This window comes from Dermacentor albipictus, chromosome 7 (assembly GCF_038994185.2).
Source record: "Dermacentor albipictus isolate Rhodes 1998 colony chromosome 7, USDA_Dalb.pri_finalv2, whole genome shotgun sequence".
NCBI classification, from domain to species: domain Eukaryota; kingdom Metazoa; phylum Arthropoda; class Arachnida; order Ixodida; family Ixodidae; genus Dermacentor; species Dermacentor albipictus.
In genome coordinates, this window is record NC_091827.1 from 83,149,587 (window position 1) to 83,167,131 (window position 17,545).

Here is a 17,545-nt window from a genome sequence, read left to right on the forward strand (position 1 = left end):
CACGGCAACACACCTCGCCCCTCCTCTACTTTGTGCATACGTGCTGCTGCCGTGGGAAGTATGGACAAAGGCCAGATGCCTGGAGAAGAAGCAGCTTACCATGAAGAGCACTGTACTGCCAAACGAGAAGCAATGCGTCGCCGCCAAGCTGATCCAGAACACTGTACCGAAGGTGCGGCTGAGAAGAGGCGACGCCAAGTCGAGCATCCCGAGTTTCAGTCCAAGGAATGTGAGAGTTGGCGCCGGATTGCTCGACGTCACCGAGAAAATGATCCCGGCCTGCAACTGCTCAGAGACTTCCAGCATCAAGACCGCCGAGACTACAACTTAGCAAAACCTGATATAACTTCTGCTGTTGACTCCAGCCTTGCACCACTAGTGCAAGCTGCACACATTTATTTCTTTGCGATTCTATTCAATATTCGATTCAAAATCTGCTACTCGGTGTTCGCACACCACTAGTTTATTGCTCTGGTGTTTCTTGGATGTCACAGTGTACTGAATTTTATTTCTCATGTATGAAGTTCATGCATTGAAGTAGATGCCACGCTTCAATTTATGCATGTGTGTATGCAGGAGAGCTGCTCGCTGTTTTGCTGCCTGTACCGGTCTTGGTGCCACAACCCGGTTGCCACAATATCCCTGTGCCTGCTCACCCAGAACTACGAGCACACCTGCTCCCTGCTGCTTCTCTTGTATCCACAACAGCATTATAACAACTGTGTTTGTTTCGGAAGTGTCTTCCGTTAAATATAACATGTGGGAGTTCAGTACTGTGCACACAAAGCTCTTAGGTGCATTATAGCATATAGCAGATCAACAGTGTACATGAACAGGAAGAAAAGGCGTTGCGGGTCATATATGCACACTATCTTCTGGGTTTAGCATTGTGAACTTTGCATAGCTAGCATAGCAAGGCACCCATTCAAATTTGCCCCTTCGTCTTGATCGTTGTTGGGTTCACAAAAATATTTGGCAAAACTGGATTTCACTTTGTCTTGTTTCGCTTCAAGGACAGTGCCTTAGCATCGCCCATAAACATCCGCGTCTACAGGGAATACAGTCAAACCTCGTTACAAAGAACGCTGCATTAATGAACATTTCAGATTAACGAACGTTTAAGAAATTCTGGGCCAACTGCTCATAGTTTCAATGTAAAAATATTTCAGACTACGAACTTTAAAATACAGAACCTTTCAGAATGTCTATCGTTAGTTAATATATGTGTTATGCTAATAACACCTCAGTACGGTTGACTTCGTTCAATTAGATCCTCGCTGGACCATGAAACTGGTTAAATTAACGGGCAGTTGGAATTAAACAAAGGGCAGAAAAAGCGCCGAAACAGGCTATTAATTCACTTGGTAATGTTGACTTTAAAGCTAGCTTCACCGCAGTAATGCCGTTCTGTGTGGTGAAGCAAATCAAACGGCCAATAGGTGCTGCTGTCACGGATATAGCATGTGCTCCTTAATTTACTCACACACATATGCTGTCTCGAGTCACAGTACGAGCACCGATACGCCTAATGACAGTAACAAGTTTACTAACAGGCCTTCAGAGTTTTAAATAGACCACTGCTCTTTTTTGCTTTAAACCTCCCCTTGGTTTGGAGCGTGTTTTTTTTAAATTTTACTGGCTTCCTTTTCATTAGCGTTCCCAAAGCATGGATGGTTTTTGTTTGCTTTTCAGTGCTCGGTGCGTGTGCGCGCATATAATTAATGCATAATCGGCTCCATTAACAGTCTGAAATATGAGGCATGCACGGAGGGCAAAACAAGCGCTCAAATCGCCAGTCAACATCAGAAACAGCTGTGAATGGCTGCCAGTATGCTTATTAGGCATCTAGTCACTTGTAGTATGACTGGAGATGGTGCTTGCATGCCTGTATAATTAACAAATGCGTTCTATGTCCCGTGACAGTCCCCATTTTTCATTCGTAGTGTGTTGCATTGCAGTAAATGGCCTATGCCTCGCCACATAACACACCTATCTTGCGGTGAAGCTGACCAATCAAGTTCGAATTATTCGGTGAAGGCCAATTTTAGGATCGAAATAACAGAAGTTTGGGCCAATAGAAAGACATGGGTGCCTGTCGAGACCTTCGGTCGGGATTGAATTAACTGAACAATCAAATTAATGGAAGTCTACTGTGCTATGAACATGTATTTCGAAATGTGGGGATTCTTAAATTTCAGTGTATCGGTCATATCAGCGAGAGCTGTAAGCTAGCTAACAACGCAGTGCAAAGAATGAATGCCTTGCAACTTGCTTCCCACAAGAACCTGAAGGGTGCGGGAGGAGAAAAATGCAAGTGGTGGACTTGTTTTTTTTTTGGTTGCGGATGCGACAATGCATTAGGTTTTGTTAGCAGAGAGGCAGGGAGCATGGGCTCAGAAAACCTGAGACAATGTGGGAGCAGAAAAGCAAATGCTGAAGTAAGGTGTTTCCTTCTTTTCTTTCTTTTTCTTTTGTTGTGGAAAGACATGACGCATCACGTACCAACGTGTATTGGAAGTGCATTCCGGTGTTTATGTCGCCATGAGTTCAGCTCTTCGTATCGTGAAATAGGGGACTGCACATCTGTAGTGCTGCCACTGGACTAGGGCATCATAAGGAGTGTTATGTTGCACTTTCGAAAGCGCCTCATTCAGCAGCTCCTTATAAACCTGTGCCTGCAGCACATCCGTCAGGCTGCGGAAATGTTTTACCGGCACACAGTGGAGCGTCACGTCGACTACCATTCAAAGCTGCTGGAAAAAAGCAGGCTTGATGAAAACAAATCCCCAACTACAAAATTAGGGATAGGCAACAGGGGGCATTTCAAGGAAGCTCTAAAGCAAAGTTGCAAGTAGCTAGTCATCGATCCTTCAGTCACATTTTATGGTAAAGTCCAGTGTGACAAGGCTACGTGGACATCTGCAGAGCTGGGCCATTGATGACATCCTGCAGAGCATCCAGGGCATGGTGATTCAGAATGAGGAAGGCAGCAAAGATGACATGGTCTGCGATGTTGACTTTTGATGCTATTGCTGTAGCACCTGAAGATCACTGTGAGTTCGTATTGGCCCCAGATTTATTGGACTACTTAAGGAAGCTCCACATATTCATAGGTAAAAATGGCACAGCAACAGAAGCAATTCATAAGAATATGGACGATCTGGAATCGTTTGCGTAGCACTGTTTGTGCTGCATCCATCAGAAAAAGATCATGGACCACTTCAAATAAACATGCATTGTCTGACAATCACGTGTCATGTGACGTCACGAAATCACATCGCGTGGCAATCATGTGTGCATTTTTGTGAGAAATGTGTTGGACGTACTGTTGCAAAGGCAGGACATTTGCGTTACTGAAGTGCAATTGTTATGCTTAATTTTGAGGCTTTCATTATGACGACCTTTGAAAATAAACATTTTGCCACTAACACACAAGTTTGTTACACCGAGATTTTACTGTAGCATTTCTTGCACCATGCCAAGCACACTATCTTGGCACTGTGCCAGGAATGCTGTTGCTCATGGTGGTGAGCCACGCGAATCCAATAGTACCCTAAATATGACTGGCCGAGAACACTGCTCCAGAATGCCTGCCTCCTGAGAAGCATGTTTTGAACTGCGGATTGTCAAACATTCACTTTGCTATAACCGATATTGCGGTGGATCCTGCACTTTGGATTGCATAATAGCCGTAGGTTAGGCCATGAAATAAAGCTTGGCCAACCAACATTTTTTAAACTCTGTTGTATCGGATAATTCATTATATCCTGGTTTGTTATGTCGCAGTTCGACTTTATATAGACTCTGCACCAGGCCCCTGCAAGTGCACTTCTCCTAACGGCTATGCCATCACTTCTTGCACTGAAAAAATATTTAATGCCAATGAATTTGAAATGGCATTATTATGGTGGATGCTTTCAAACAAGGCATTGAATCTGATGGGCAGTACATGTCATGGAGGAAAAAGCATGGTGTGTGTCAGTGTTGCTCACTGCGGAGATGGATGACTTGCTCGTGCAAACTCTGGCTGTTCATTATAGGCAAGAGCAGATCGCCTTTAGGCTTTAAGAATGCGAACAGCCTCCCAGTCCAATATGCGTTCCACAAGACAGCATGACTGACACCCATATCTTTTCACTGAGTAGCTCCAAGCACGGGACGCCGAACTGGAGATGAGATGCCCGGTTGGGTTTGCATGGCTTTGCAGACCAAGACTTTCCGTGAATGCCGTTTTAAATTTCTGCAGCTGCCCGAAATGAATCCGACCCCTACCCACCAGCTGGACACATTATAGTACAGTGAAGTTGTACATGTCTAGGCAAAATGCTTGTGGTCCGACCACAGAAACCCCCTTAAGCAATGGCTCATACCCACGTAGACAGGGCGTTCCCATTATGGCGAAAGAAGTGAAATTCTGTGCTGGAATGATGAGCCTGCTGTGGAAGATGACACTCGAGCCATTGCGGATGATGATAGTTTTTTGCACAACGGAGGCACCTGTAGAAGAACACAACGATGACGAACACGGGAGCAGTGGCACTACAGCGTTGGTGCGGTTGGCAGTGAGAATTTTTACAGCAAACCTATATTGACTCTTCTTACAGAGCAGTTTGTTCTAGAGATATAAGATGGCACTGTCGGCAGTGCGCCACACGTGGCATCAGCGACAGCGCATGAATACGAAACCTTTATCGCTTCCACCTTGCTTCTGTGCAATCAGCTGTCAGAAATGCAACTGAGTTTTCGCTGACACACTGTGCTCCAATCATGTGGGATTGAATCATGTGTATTGAAGACGTGTGCTGTAGTTGGCTGCAAATATAGTGACTGGTATGTTAAGGAATGGAACGAATCTTTGTGGCTAAGTTTTCAGCCTGCTGCTGCAACTGTTCGAACATGTTACCCGCACTTTGAGATGTGCAGTTTTCCTCGAGTATAGAGAAATTTGCTAATCCGCCAGCGTTGTATCGGTAACCTCCAAAGAAAATGCCTCAGTCGTGAAACATCAACAAGAGTGAGTACCGCTCATTAAACAATGACAAAGGGAGTAGCACCACTTTCTGTCATAGTATGTTTCGCGCACAGTATCTGCACACATCTACCCCAACTGGCACGGAAGCTTACGCCCACTCTATTGCCAACATGTCTATAAGTGAATGGGCATGCACTTGAATCACATAAGCACAATGAATGACGGACTACACCGATAGTGCACAAATGGCCGAGACTCAATGTTTTGTGACAGTGCACAAGAGTAAGCAAGCTACTGGCGATAATACATCTTAACTACAAGGTATTACTGTGTGCAAAATAGCTATGTTTCAAGCCTTCTGTGCAGCAAGAACAAATACCTTGGAACTGAGCACACCCGCAAGTGAGTAGGATGGAAATAATCAGGTGGTGACTGCATCGAGGAAATTTACTGATTCAGAAATGTGACAAGCCACTGCTTTAAAATGTTTGCCAAATAAACAACGAAGAGCAAAACCCACTAATCCTGATTAAATTCATGAGAGGAAAAGTTGGATAGCTTGGAATGTATATTTAGCCCTACTTTTAGAACAAACACCATATATGCTGCACACACCGTTCGGACATAGCTTAATGAGCTCAGAAGGCGCCTTTGCATGTTCTCTGAAGCTGTGGCCAAAGCTTGGTGTCGTCCACCCAGTCATCTACAGTATCTCCCAAAACGGAGGTTTGCTATGCCACACCGGCATCATACACATTCATTGTAGATACGGAAGCAATGGAGGCAATTGAAGCAAGCAACGGACTTGTCACCACATGATCAAACGTGGCAGCACCCACGGGAACGCCAAAGAAATGTTCATTATGCCTAGGCAAAATGCCTGCGGTCCGACCACAGAAACCCTCCAGCGGAAGGTGTGGCGCTGCATTGGCTATGCTGATAGTGATGTCATTTCTCTCTCGCACTAGAGCATGTGCGCAGCAGTCTCTGGCCACGCATCGTTTGTTTTTCTGAGGAGCAGCTGGCCTGTGAGCAACAGCGCTGAGAGTAGGGAGTGGGAGAGATCTCGCTGGCGTCATGCCAACCCCTCAGCAGAAGATTGGGCCCGCGATGTGGAGCACAATTGGAAATGTTGGGCCAAGATTCATGTGGTCGAAGTAGTTGGTAATGGCCTAGCTAAAGTGGCAATGTTACACCGCCGAGAATCCAGAGGTTTGGCCATGAGGCAGAGCAGTGACGTCAACGTCAACATAAACATTGGGGCCACACATTTCACCTTCGCTGGTTTAGTATCTGTACAGGGTACATGGGTGGTGTTTTTTTTTTTTTTTTGCATTACAGTTTGGATTTAACAGAACCACCGCATGCCACATTCACACTTTGCGGAAAGACCATTGCAGCAGTGGTGTGTAAGACTCATGCACGCTGTGCAATTTGGGCTGTGCTGAAAGAATTTTATTCGTTCTCGCTAAGGTTACATGGAAATGGACTAGAACATCCTGCAAGCTGGAAGCTGCTTTAGACTTTAGCAGTGTCTGTTTAGTGTTGGCAGTAACTGATTGACGCAGCAGCCAGAGCGGAAGGGCGGAGAACTAAAGGACCGCGAGGTGCTGGAGTGCCAAGTGGCACATAAGAAGAGACGGGCGGACTTAGTGTGAACGAGAAGGGAGGATGGCTGATTCCAACAGAAGGACTGTTCCAATACAGAAACTCGACGCAACAGTCTAAATGGATTACTCGTTGCCGACAAGTGTCGATCAGCCATTTAAACGGCATACACAGGGCCTGGCATCTTCATACATGATTCACAGTGCAATTGCACTGGTGGCAGCACAGCATATCCGTACAGGATGGTTTTATTCTGCACTGCATCCATTCCTTCCTTACCTTGAATGAAAATGTGCAAAAAGCACTTTAATATGTGTGAGCTGCACTACGGTCACTAATTTGGGCAATGCAGGCTTTTAGGGTTAGTGTTGCAAGTGGTAGACCATGCCACAGTAAGTTCAACTCGCGCCATTCGCGTGCAAAAAATAAATAATCTTGTGTGCATATGACATAGTGTCGAAGAAGCAAATCTGTAAATTCTCATATTTCGCGATCTCAAGAAATTGACTGAGACCATCTGAAGGTATATATTTTACAGTGGAGCTGTTAAACAGCACTGGATTTCTCTTGACGTTCGCAGAGTATAAAATAGCATTGCGCGCATAAAAAAAAAATTGCCCGAGCTGGGGGGGAGAGAGCTGAGCGAGAGTGAAAGCAGAGTTTAAAAATAGCAGCAAGCACCATAGTGATGCGGCGAGGGTGGGTGGAGCTTAGCAGGGGAGAAGCAGCGGTGCGGCGGGGACACAGGGGGTGTGACGTCATTGCTGTCCGATAAAAGCCTGCGCACTCGCTTCGGCAGATTTCAAGAAGCTACCAGTTATACGGCATCGGAGCTAGCATGCATCAGAAGCTAAGGCGTTAACCGTCCCAACCGTAACCCCCCCCACAGAGGAAGACGGCATGGATTTTTCTGAAGCCCTAACTTTCCCCAGCTCCACTGGGGAAAGTTAGTAGAGCCACACATAATTATTATATTTAGAATTATGAATATGTCGAACTATTTTGCAATAACCTTCGAGTTCGATACAGGAGAGTTCGACTGTACATTAAATTAGGTGATGCGTATCGAAAGCTTTTCTTGAGTAGTGACGCACAACTTTTTCGTCTTGAATATGAGCAATGAGAGAAGTCTCAGTAGCCTTCGTGCATTACCTGCTGTGTATGGTATGAAACAGAATGTATAGTCATTGTCTCACTAGTACTTTCAAACTTACTTTAGAACGAGCAGCACAGGTTGTCCATATCTTTGCAGAAACTCACTTATCTGATGACAAGATGATGGCGCGCATGGTGGTGGCGTTTTACATTTTGCCAGACAAGCCGGGCAAGCGAATTTGCCATGCACTTTATTCAACAATGCAGACCAAGGCTATGATCCTGTCTTGCAAAATTTGATGCTGCAACGAAAAGGCAATAAGTGTAAAACTTTTTGAAGTTGAAATAACCATGCAGGTCACTGTGCAATGTTAGTGCACGCTATCCCTCCTTAGCTGCAGCTTGCATCGCAGCAGCGACATGGAGGTGACGGTCGAGTTCCTCACCGAAATCGACAAGCTGGTACAGCTCATTGAGTCACCGATCTTCACCTGTGAGTGACCCTCTCTTGTTTTGATGTGTAGATTGCACTACACCTGATTAGTACTTAGACTAAAATGGGATAGCCCAGAAGCCTCAGTTAAATGGGTAAAGAAAGCGAATTCACCAGAAAAATGAAGTGATGGCAGATTGAATGCACTTGGAGTTTACGTTAAGTGAAGCTCTGTGGAAATGTTTCAAAGAGGCATGATTTGTGCGATTTTGATTTCCAGCTAGGGACAAGGAACTGTTGACGTCCTCCCCATCGCAGAAGTTTTGTGTTTGGCTTTGTGGTAACACATGTGACTGTTTTTCCTCTGCATCATGTTTTGCAGCATAGTGAATGCATATGGCTGCCCGCCAAGGCACTTTGGCTTTGAGGGTGCCCTATTATTCAGAGTGAAAAAATGTGTAACACGAGACAGCTAAGTTGCCCCTAGACCACATAAAGAAATGTACCTTTGACTTTCTGGAGGCACATGGGAAATGTGCAAATACAAGTATGGAAGCTTGGCTTAGCTTGTCCCAGATCATGGGTGCCTGTCTGTGACTACCGAGTTTGATGAGAGTATAAAAGTGGCATCCTGCCTTTCACTACATTCAGTTAGTACTAGTATAGTAAACATAATATAATTATTAGGGGTATACATATATCGAATATCACTGAATCGAATCAAGAACATTCGAATTATTTGATTCGCAAATCGGATATCTACTCTTCAAATTTTCAAATATTCAGTATATTCGTTGTAGAGAACCACGCAATTCTGCATATGCCATGGAGCCACTTGTGCTTGAAGCGAGCGTTTCACTCCATTTTCAGTACAAAATGAGAGCTGAGCACGCCACAAACGGATTGTCTTGGCTGACGCAGTATTGGACTTTGTCACTTGGAGCACTTCCCAACGTTGGCCCAATCGCACACACGCAGCGTCCAAATGCTGCACTTCACAGAGCGACACCATGTCGGTAGGGGCCACCTCTGTCGGTATAAGGTCAGGCCGGATCAACAGGACCGATCGAAATGATGACGAGATGCGGACAGAGGGAACGACAACACAAGCAGCTCATAATTCGGGAGGTCTGAAAGCATGGGCACAAATTGGGCTGATTAGCTGCCGATGGGCAGCAAATCGTGTTGGATATGCTTCGATGAACTTCAGGTCGCTCCAACAGCCAGCAATCTAACCTGCATGCGTTATCTCTAGAACGATCACTGTTGAACCACCCGTACGCACATATTAGTGGCAAGCGTTCAGCTTGGTTTGAGCTAGTTGGTACAGATTCACGATTTAAGCCTAGCAGTGGCGCCCGTCCTGTTTGTGTTCTTCGTCCTCGTTTAGCTTGTGCCGAAATATTTGCTTATGTCATGCATTCAGCGATGGCTTTTGTCCCGTTACCACATCGGCCAGGGGCAAATGTTATAGCGCAGCTCTTAGACGCCCATTCCTACATTGATCGTCGATGTAACCTAGCGAACAAGCACAGAGAAGGATGAAAGAGCAAACGTGGAGCACAGCGGGGGATGAAAGACAGCAATAGCATAGAGAGCGGGAGGAGGAAAGTGGGAGAGGACCGTAGGGCAAAAGGGTGAGGAGGAAACCGGAGTGCCACACGAGTCGTGCTCAGTGGCAGCGACCAGGCATGCGGCAAGCACACCGACCAATACCATATAGGGAAACAAAACGCTGGCGTGTGCTTTGGACCCACTGCGCATGCGCTACTTTGCCTGCATTGCTGCCGCTAGAGAAGACGCTCCACACGAACCACATGTTTACACTTTCTTTTGAACAGTGAGCGATGCAACTGGTGGAAATGTTTCATTGGCCACTGCTGCTAAACGAGCTGCCCGAGCAGAGGCTCAGTGCCGCTGCCAAGAGGAGCCTACCATTCAGAATCAAATTCTTTGCCACAATGTATTGCGAATTCCTAACACTCAAACAGCTGCACTCGAAATTCGTGTTAGGGAGCAACGTAACTGTCGGTGAATTTTTTGTCACTGCCACACTGCTAGGCCTCTAGGCCTAATCGGCGCTGTTTCATTGGGTGTTGGCAACTAAAGCTGAATTTTTGCGCCGATTTGATGCACATCTATTAGCAGCAGCTTTGTGACACCCGGAAAGTTGACAAGCCGCCTCGCAAATGAAAGCAAGAGACAGCGGATGAGCAGGAAGGGAAGCTGAGGGAGTGTAGGAAGTGTCGTGCGATTTAGCCATGACTCTGCAAATTTCTGATTCTTTAACAGGTGGCAAATCACGCTGAACCTGACAATGAAACAGAGCGGACAGCGCCAGCTACACGCGGAGTGGTGATCGAGTCACATGATGCGCAGACCTTTTGTCTGTCGTGCAGATTGGCCTTACAATGACCCAGTAGCAGTAAATTTTGTTCAGACCTGTATTTTGCAGAAAAAATAGAAAGAAATTATTTTTATGTAATAATTTAAAGGCTGCCGCAAAACACAGGTTCACTGTTACACTAAGAACCTCATTGGTATTCAGTACAACAGAATGTCACGAGTTCGTTAGTTTCAGAGGAAAAAAAGCACTCAATTTGGTTCAACAGAATTTCTATTGATACAAAAATATTTTCTAGACACTAATATACTACAACTGAGCTGTAGTCAGTGCTGAAATACTAATTGGTGTCTGCTTAGTAAGAGTAGACCGTACTGTATATCTTGACTAATAATATGTACCAAGGTTACTGATAGATTGCTACATTCTTGTTAAGCAATGCACCGTATCTTCTTGCCCGAAATTTGTAAACATTGCACTTTGAGAAAAATTTTCTGATATTCAATATTCAATCTGATATTCAGCTTCTTGATTCAATTTCATATTCGACTGAAAATATGCTATTTGCTATTCGCACACCCGTAATGATTATACTTTCATGGTCACTCACTGGCTCTGGTGTTCTGCGGCTGATCATGAAGTCACAGGCTCAATCCCCGGCTGTGCAACGACATTACAATGGCAGCAGAATGCAAAAACGCTTTTCTACTTATATGAGTAAGATTTGACCTATATGATATTGGTACACATTGGCAGCACGAGTATGGTTCGGGCTTAGGATGGCTGGAGGGTTAGCCCTTCCTGGTCTGAATTTTTGTAACGGTGTGAAGTGTGTATGTTTCGTGCATCTTAATTATAAAAGTTTAGGATAAATAAAGAAAACTCCGACTGGAGTTCTTGGCAATAAATAAAAAAAATCTAAAATTTTTCTCATTAAATGCGAAGAGCCCAGTGTTGTAAACAGCATTTGGTCCTTCTTCATTTTTCTCTTTCTTAATTTCTTAATTTGCAATTATAATGTAGTGACACATGGCAACAGATTACTTCAGGACCACTTTTGCATTACCCTAGGCAAGCTATAAACATTAGGCAGTAGGCTCTCAAAATAGAGCACAGAGGCCTAACCCTCAATGTGATAAGACTAGAAAGAAGTCAGGTTAAACATGGACATTCATGAAATTTTATAGAAAGCAATGTTTACCTGCGGCACAAAGTCGGGAAATAATGCAAGTGGCATTGCTGACACTCACAGCTCTGAAAATACCAGTTTTATTGTTTTTTCTGCAAGACATTATAATGATTCCTGTAGGGGTTATTCGCCCAGAAATGGTCAAGTCTTGGGGTTTCATTTATTCGACTTGGCTGACCGGGCCACCTCTGGTCATGCGTGCAGACCTGCGCCTGCAGCTGCTGGACAGCCCGCAGCAGTCGTACCTGGTCAAGTCCCTGTACGGCCTGCTCATGCTGCTGCCCCAGAGCGAGGCATTCCACACGCTCCGCACCCGCCTCGCCTGCCTGCCACACCCATCCCTGCAGCAGATGGACACCGGAACCACCACTCGCAAGTGAGTGCTTGTTAGATACCTTCGTCGTTTTCATTTGCCCAAGCTTGTCCATTGCGTACATTACTACCTACTGGTGCTTACATATAGTATGTATGCTACCGGTACTAACACGTTGGGCAGAAACTGGGAGGCTAACGAAGAAGCTTGAGAAGTTGAGGAGTTGGCAACAAGCTGTCAAACTAAAAATCAAAGGCATAGGAAGACAGTGCTGTGGATTAGAGAGCAAATACAGGTAGCTAATATAACATGTGATAGCATTTCTAAGGCTACCTCTCATGTATAATTTCATAATTTCACCATCTCGAATTGATAAGCAAAGGAGTGCAAGAAGAGGAGACTTTGAAGCTTGATATCAAAGGTTGGGAAGAGACATTGACATCATTGCAAACCCAACCAGGCAGGTCTGTGGGAAAGGAGGTGTGGTTTGACTGCAAAAATGACAAGCGATGTGGAAGCACTGTCACACAGTGCTCAGCTGGCTCTGCAGCGAAGCCAGAGCAGTGTTTTCCCTTCCATTGCTGGCTTCAGCACTGTGTTCACGGGCATTAGTGTTGCTGCTGTGTATCTGTGTGGTGCATACCACACTGTGGTGCCTGCAGTGGTCTGAGTGGAACAAATGGTAAGCATCTACATTTTTTTTTCCCGGTCTCGTGTCATGCATTAGCAAGGTGTGATGCCTGCTGCAGTACTGGCGGAGCTCCTCATCATGGCAGCATTCAAGGATGCCTGTTACACTAATCCCTCATTATAACGAAATCGCTTTGCCCTAAATATCGCTTTATTTGAAACTTCTTTTGATCCTGACCCAAGCGCATGCATTTTAAGCCGCATTACTCGAAGCGCACGAAGAGCCTGACCCACTTAGAGTGAAACGGGGAGCGGAGGCATCGCCGCCGCCGAGCGGCGGCCGCCCTTTTGCGCATGCAGTGTCAAATTAATGCTGCTGATTAATTAGTCTCATGCAAGCACAGAACAGCCCACAAAAGTACCAAGACCGATGACCACCTAGTAACGGGTGCCAAGCGATCGCAGAGTGCTCCCAGCTCTTTACTGAGGAGTGAACGGTAGCTATCAAATTCCATGGTGCAGCGCGCCTGAACCGTTCATCTTGGTCGTAGTCGCTTCGCTAGTGTCGCCCATGTAGAATCCACACGAAAATAAAGGTTTACTGACGCTTTGTGATGCAAGAAAACCACGGTCTCTTGGATGCTGAAAAGTGGCCAAAAAACCGCGGGCAGCCTTGTGCCGTATCATTCCATGGGATGCACTCGATGAGCAAAGTTTTACCGCTCTCAAAAGTACTTCTGGCACTGAAATGTGCCAAAAAGCACAAAAGAAGTGTCCCTCCGATTACAAGTGCCATGTTCGACGTGAGGAGCTACTTTAACAAATCGGGAAGACTACGTTGGGGAAGCTGATCTAGGAATTTGCTTACCGCTTGCCATAATCGGCCTGCATCGCAATAAAACACCGCCACTAGCTTCGTTGCACTTTTGACGGTGCAAATCGACTGAAAACTTGCCGAAAACATGAAAAATCAGAGCGCCACCAGTGGCGAGTCAGGCTGTCAACATGGCAGGTCATCACAAGCTGGTGTTTCCCCAGACATTATCTTGAGCCAGTCATGCTTGATTCACATAATCTGAGTTTAGACAAATGGTCTATACGCATTGTAGGGTCATTGAATTTATTCCTAGCCATTTGTCAATGGCATGGACATGACAGTGCACGAACACTGACACTCGAACTAGAATATGCACAGTGTTTGGCACAACGATTGGCACAACGATGCGCTGAAAAACTCTCGTTTTGCAAACTTCATGGCTGCACACGTTAGGAAAAAAATTGCTGTATGTCTCGTGCAGCACGTCGCAAACGGAGCAAAGTTTGGCGCAACTGCCTTACTAATTGGGAGATCACACATGGGTGATGACCACACATGGGTGATGTGTGGTCACGATTCACAGCAGCCACTGCAGACAGACCTGTGCTCATGCAGCACTTTGTTTCTATACAAACCATGTGCGTTACTCTGGTGCCATCTCATAGCCATTGTGCCGCAAAGCCCGTCTTGACTGACACTACACATTTTTTCTCACACTTTCACCATGCCCTCCTCCTTCACTTTCCGCCTCATTGTTCCCCTGCACCCTCCCCCTTCGCCTTTCTCATCGCATTCTCTTCGGTGTCGCCCTCTTTCATCTCCTGTTGCGCTCCGCGATCGCTTTCATGCTTTGCTGTACTCGTTCGTTTGGTTATGAGGGACAACTCGCCACAGGGACGGGCACCTAAGAGCAGTGCTCTAAAATCATTACACAAATTCCCAGAACTTCCCTGGTGGATATTACCTTGTCAGTAATCACTTACAAACAAATCCCGAGAAGGTTGGCCATAGCATGCTTATGAGCGCCAGCTCACCAGGTGCCTCTAGATGCCAATTGCACCTAGAGCAATGCATCGGCTTGGATTACAGTGTCCGAGATTAGCGTGTTGCATCACGTGGCTCCGCAAATCTTGGATGCCATGGCTGACCGCACCTAGCGCCCACAGCCATCATCAGATGGCACTTTCAAATTAAAAACAAAAGTGCCAAAAGATACAGATGTTCGTATCAAGAAAACAAAATATATCAAAATTTTGCCAGAAAGGCGGAGCATTAATGGCGATAGCAAATAAACAACTACACGAAGCAAGGTTCGTAGTTTTATCGTTGTTACACATGCTCCTGCAAAGATTGCGCGATGACCTCGAGCTTTCGCTGTCACAACACTAGTGAACTCTTCGCACTGTGCCTTAGAAACTTGAGATTAGACGACCACCAACACTCAATGCGCAGGAACAGAATGCGCATGAAGGCACCAATCATCTCAGCTCTCATGGTTATATTGTGCTTAGTTTTACACTGATGATATTAAGTGAAGGACAGGACGTGGACGTACGTCCTTATCTTCAGTGTAAAACTAAGCGCAATATAACCATGAACGTTCACCAACTAGCCCCCTTCGTTGCTTTACTAAACCTCAGCTCTGCATTTGCGCTTACCGAAGATTACCTCCAAGGTACAGGGTGTGGCCTGCATATGAACAGCCAAGCGCAGCTACAGCAACGGTGGCAGAGAGGAGACATGCACGCTAGGGGCAGAGGGCGGATAGGTGCAAATCCCTGCCCCTCTCCTCTCTAGCATGTGCTTGATCACATGCCTCGCCCCTTCCCCACCCCCAATGCACCAAAGGAACCGTCAGCTGTCGTGTTTCCTTGAGGTGCCCCGTGGCCTCCACAAGTGGCGCGATAAATGGTGCAGTGCTGTTTGCTGCATACTGCGTCCCGGCGCGCGCCCTTCCACTTTGCCGGCGTTTTTGCCTCTCGAACTTTTCAGGCGGAATGATGCGTGCTAATAACTTTGTCCTCGGCCGACGTTTTATAGTTTTTCGCAAAATTTTCCAGCCGTTTAAGCTCCAAGTACATGCTTGAAATAGCCGAAAACTTCGTTAAAAATCAAAATCTTGTCACACAATTACTTTGTTAAATCGTAAAAGAAGGTCAGGTAATAAAAATAGTCAGACCTTCAAGACAGATCTTCAAGACGGCCAATTTTTCGAACATGCCCAATAATTTTTAAGCCTTCGCGGCACCACCACACGACCGATAGAGTCACTGTATAGGAACGTCTGAAATTTCAGATGCAAGAACCCTTTGCAGTCTGATTTTCCAGGCTTTTTGCCATGGCCACAAATCCAAAACAGCGTTATCGAAGCCACCACCACCACCATTTTGATTACGTATCTCGCCATCTCGAACAGGTGCTCTCGTACGCAGATCCACTGGCAGCCGTAGCTGCAACTGTGGCAACGCTAGGCCCACCTGCTTCTACATTCGCTACCAAGCTGCTGGAATTGGGAAGTGTAAAAAGCAGCCACGGAAACCAGTCCCCAAAGTGCACTAGTGCCACAAGTTAAGCTGTCCGCAAGATTGCCATCAGAATGGAGCATACGGTGTACTGCGTAGCACTGCTCGCGCCTGAGGAATCTCGCTCGCTCTACTTTGTGCTGTGTGCCTCAGTATTGAGCACTAAGCGTTTCTTTTTTTTTTGTGCACAAACATATAGTAGACTCTAATCATGCAGCTTGTTCTTCACTGATGTCCATGAAAGCATGCGCATCACGAGGGAATCAGAGTGAGGCGTCGTGCGCACCAACGAGAAACTGGATTTGATGACGCGGTTTGACACTGCAAAGGAGTGCCTGATTTAGAAGAGAAAGTACGTCGGAGAGCTCCACATTCATTGAGATCATGTTGGATCCGGTTGTTCAGATCCTTCTTTCAAGTGCAGAAATGTTGGAACACGAAATTTTCTTTACATTCCGACATGATTCCAAGGTAACACACTTAGCCAAGAGTCGAATGCACCGCCTGTTCCTTTTCTCTTTTCTTTTTTTGCGGAAGCATGTTTTGTTGAAAAATAAATAACTGATCAAAAGGGAAAATGAAAAGATGTAATTAGCTTTATGCATTGTAGTTACAGCTATAGAGAAATTCGTTAACCAAACTCTTTCCTCTGGAAAAAGTTTTATCCCAGACGGTTTATTTGGAATTAGCAGTTTAGCATTAATTTGAATTTCAGTGTACTGAATGACATTGAATTTGAATGTCTTGCTGTTTTTCCCATTATAATTAGGACTCACTGCAACTAATTCAAACCAGTTTTTCATACTTATTGCCATTGTTAAACACTGGCCTGCGCCTTTGCAGAAACATGTATTTACACCCATTACAAGCCATTGGCTGCTGGTCTAAAAATTGTGTGTACGATTTCTCTGCACAAAGAAAAGATGAAATAATGAAAGAAAATCCATGATTCATGCAGGAAACAAGATTGTTCGAACTTTGCTGCAAAAAGCAATCTACAGAACACAGGGCTTAATCTGCTTGCCTTTCTTTTCGTCCCTCTTTTGGTTGACTCCCTTCAAAAAGAAATGAACCGACATTGGACAGTAAAAGCATACAGCAGATCGCGTTAGTCTAACAGCATGCTCACAGCAGCCGACCTGTGTTCCCTGCCCAATCTTTCGCCACATGTCTTCAACGGGCTTGGCGTGGAAGCTAGCTGTGCTAAAAAAAAAATATGGGTTAGCTTGTTCTCAGGCATCTGCATAAATTCGTACAGAGTGCGTGAACCATGATGGAGTCCACCAAAGTCCCACTGCAAAGAGGCATCCGCCGGCAGATTTGTGGGCACATTGTCTTTGGTGATGAGACAAGCTGCCTTGTATCGTTTGCAATTGATGCACGGAATCCGCTTCCTTTCCATAAAGTCAGTTATGTAATAGTCTAGGCAGGCATCACTTTTTTTAGTGACGTAGGAAACGTGGCCCACAGGTATTTCCACTGGATCTGAAGGGACATTTGTGTTCTCTCCAGCCTCGGTCTGCTCATCACTCTGGGAAGTAGCTGCTCTATGAGCACTAGGAACTCCAGTACACCATCAGACATGTTACCACCTTTCTGACTTCTCGTGGGGCTACAAATGC

General features: G+C 45.6%; 1 protein-coding gene across 1 annotated transcript in view; it reads left to right on the forward strand.

The window, feature by feature from the left end:
- Window positions 1-17,545, forward strand: part of LOC135908717 (protein VAC14 homolog) — an 88,754-nt gene that overhangs the window by 64,987 nt on the left and 6,222 nt on the right. Inside the window, exons 13-15 of the mRNA XM_065440578.1 lie at window positions 577-695; window positions 8,089-8,168; window positions 11,846-12,017. Of these exons, the coding sequence (XP_065296650.1) occupies window positions 577-695; window positions 8,089-8,168; window positions 11,846-12,017 (371 nt within the window). The remainder of the gene's footprint in view (window positions 1-576; window positions 696-8,088; window positions 8,169-11,845; window positions 12,018-17,545) is intronic.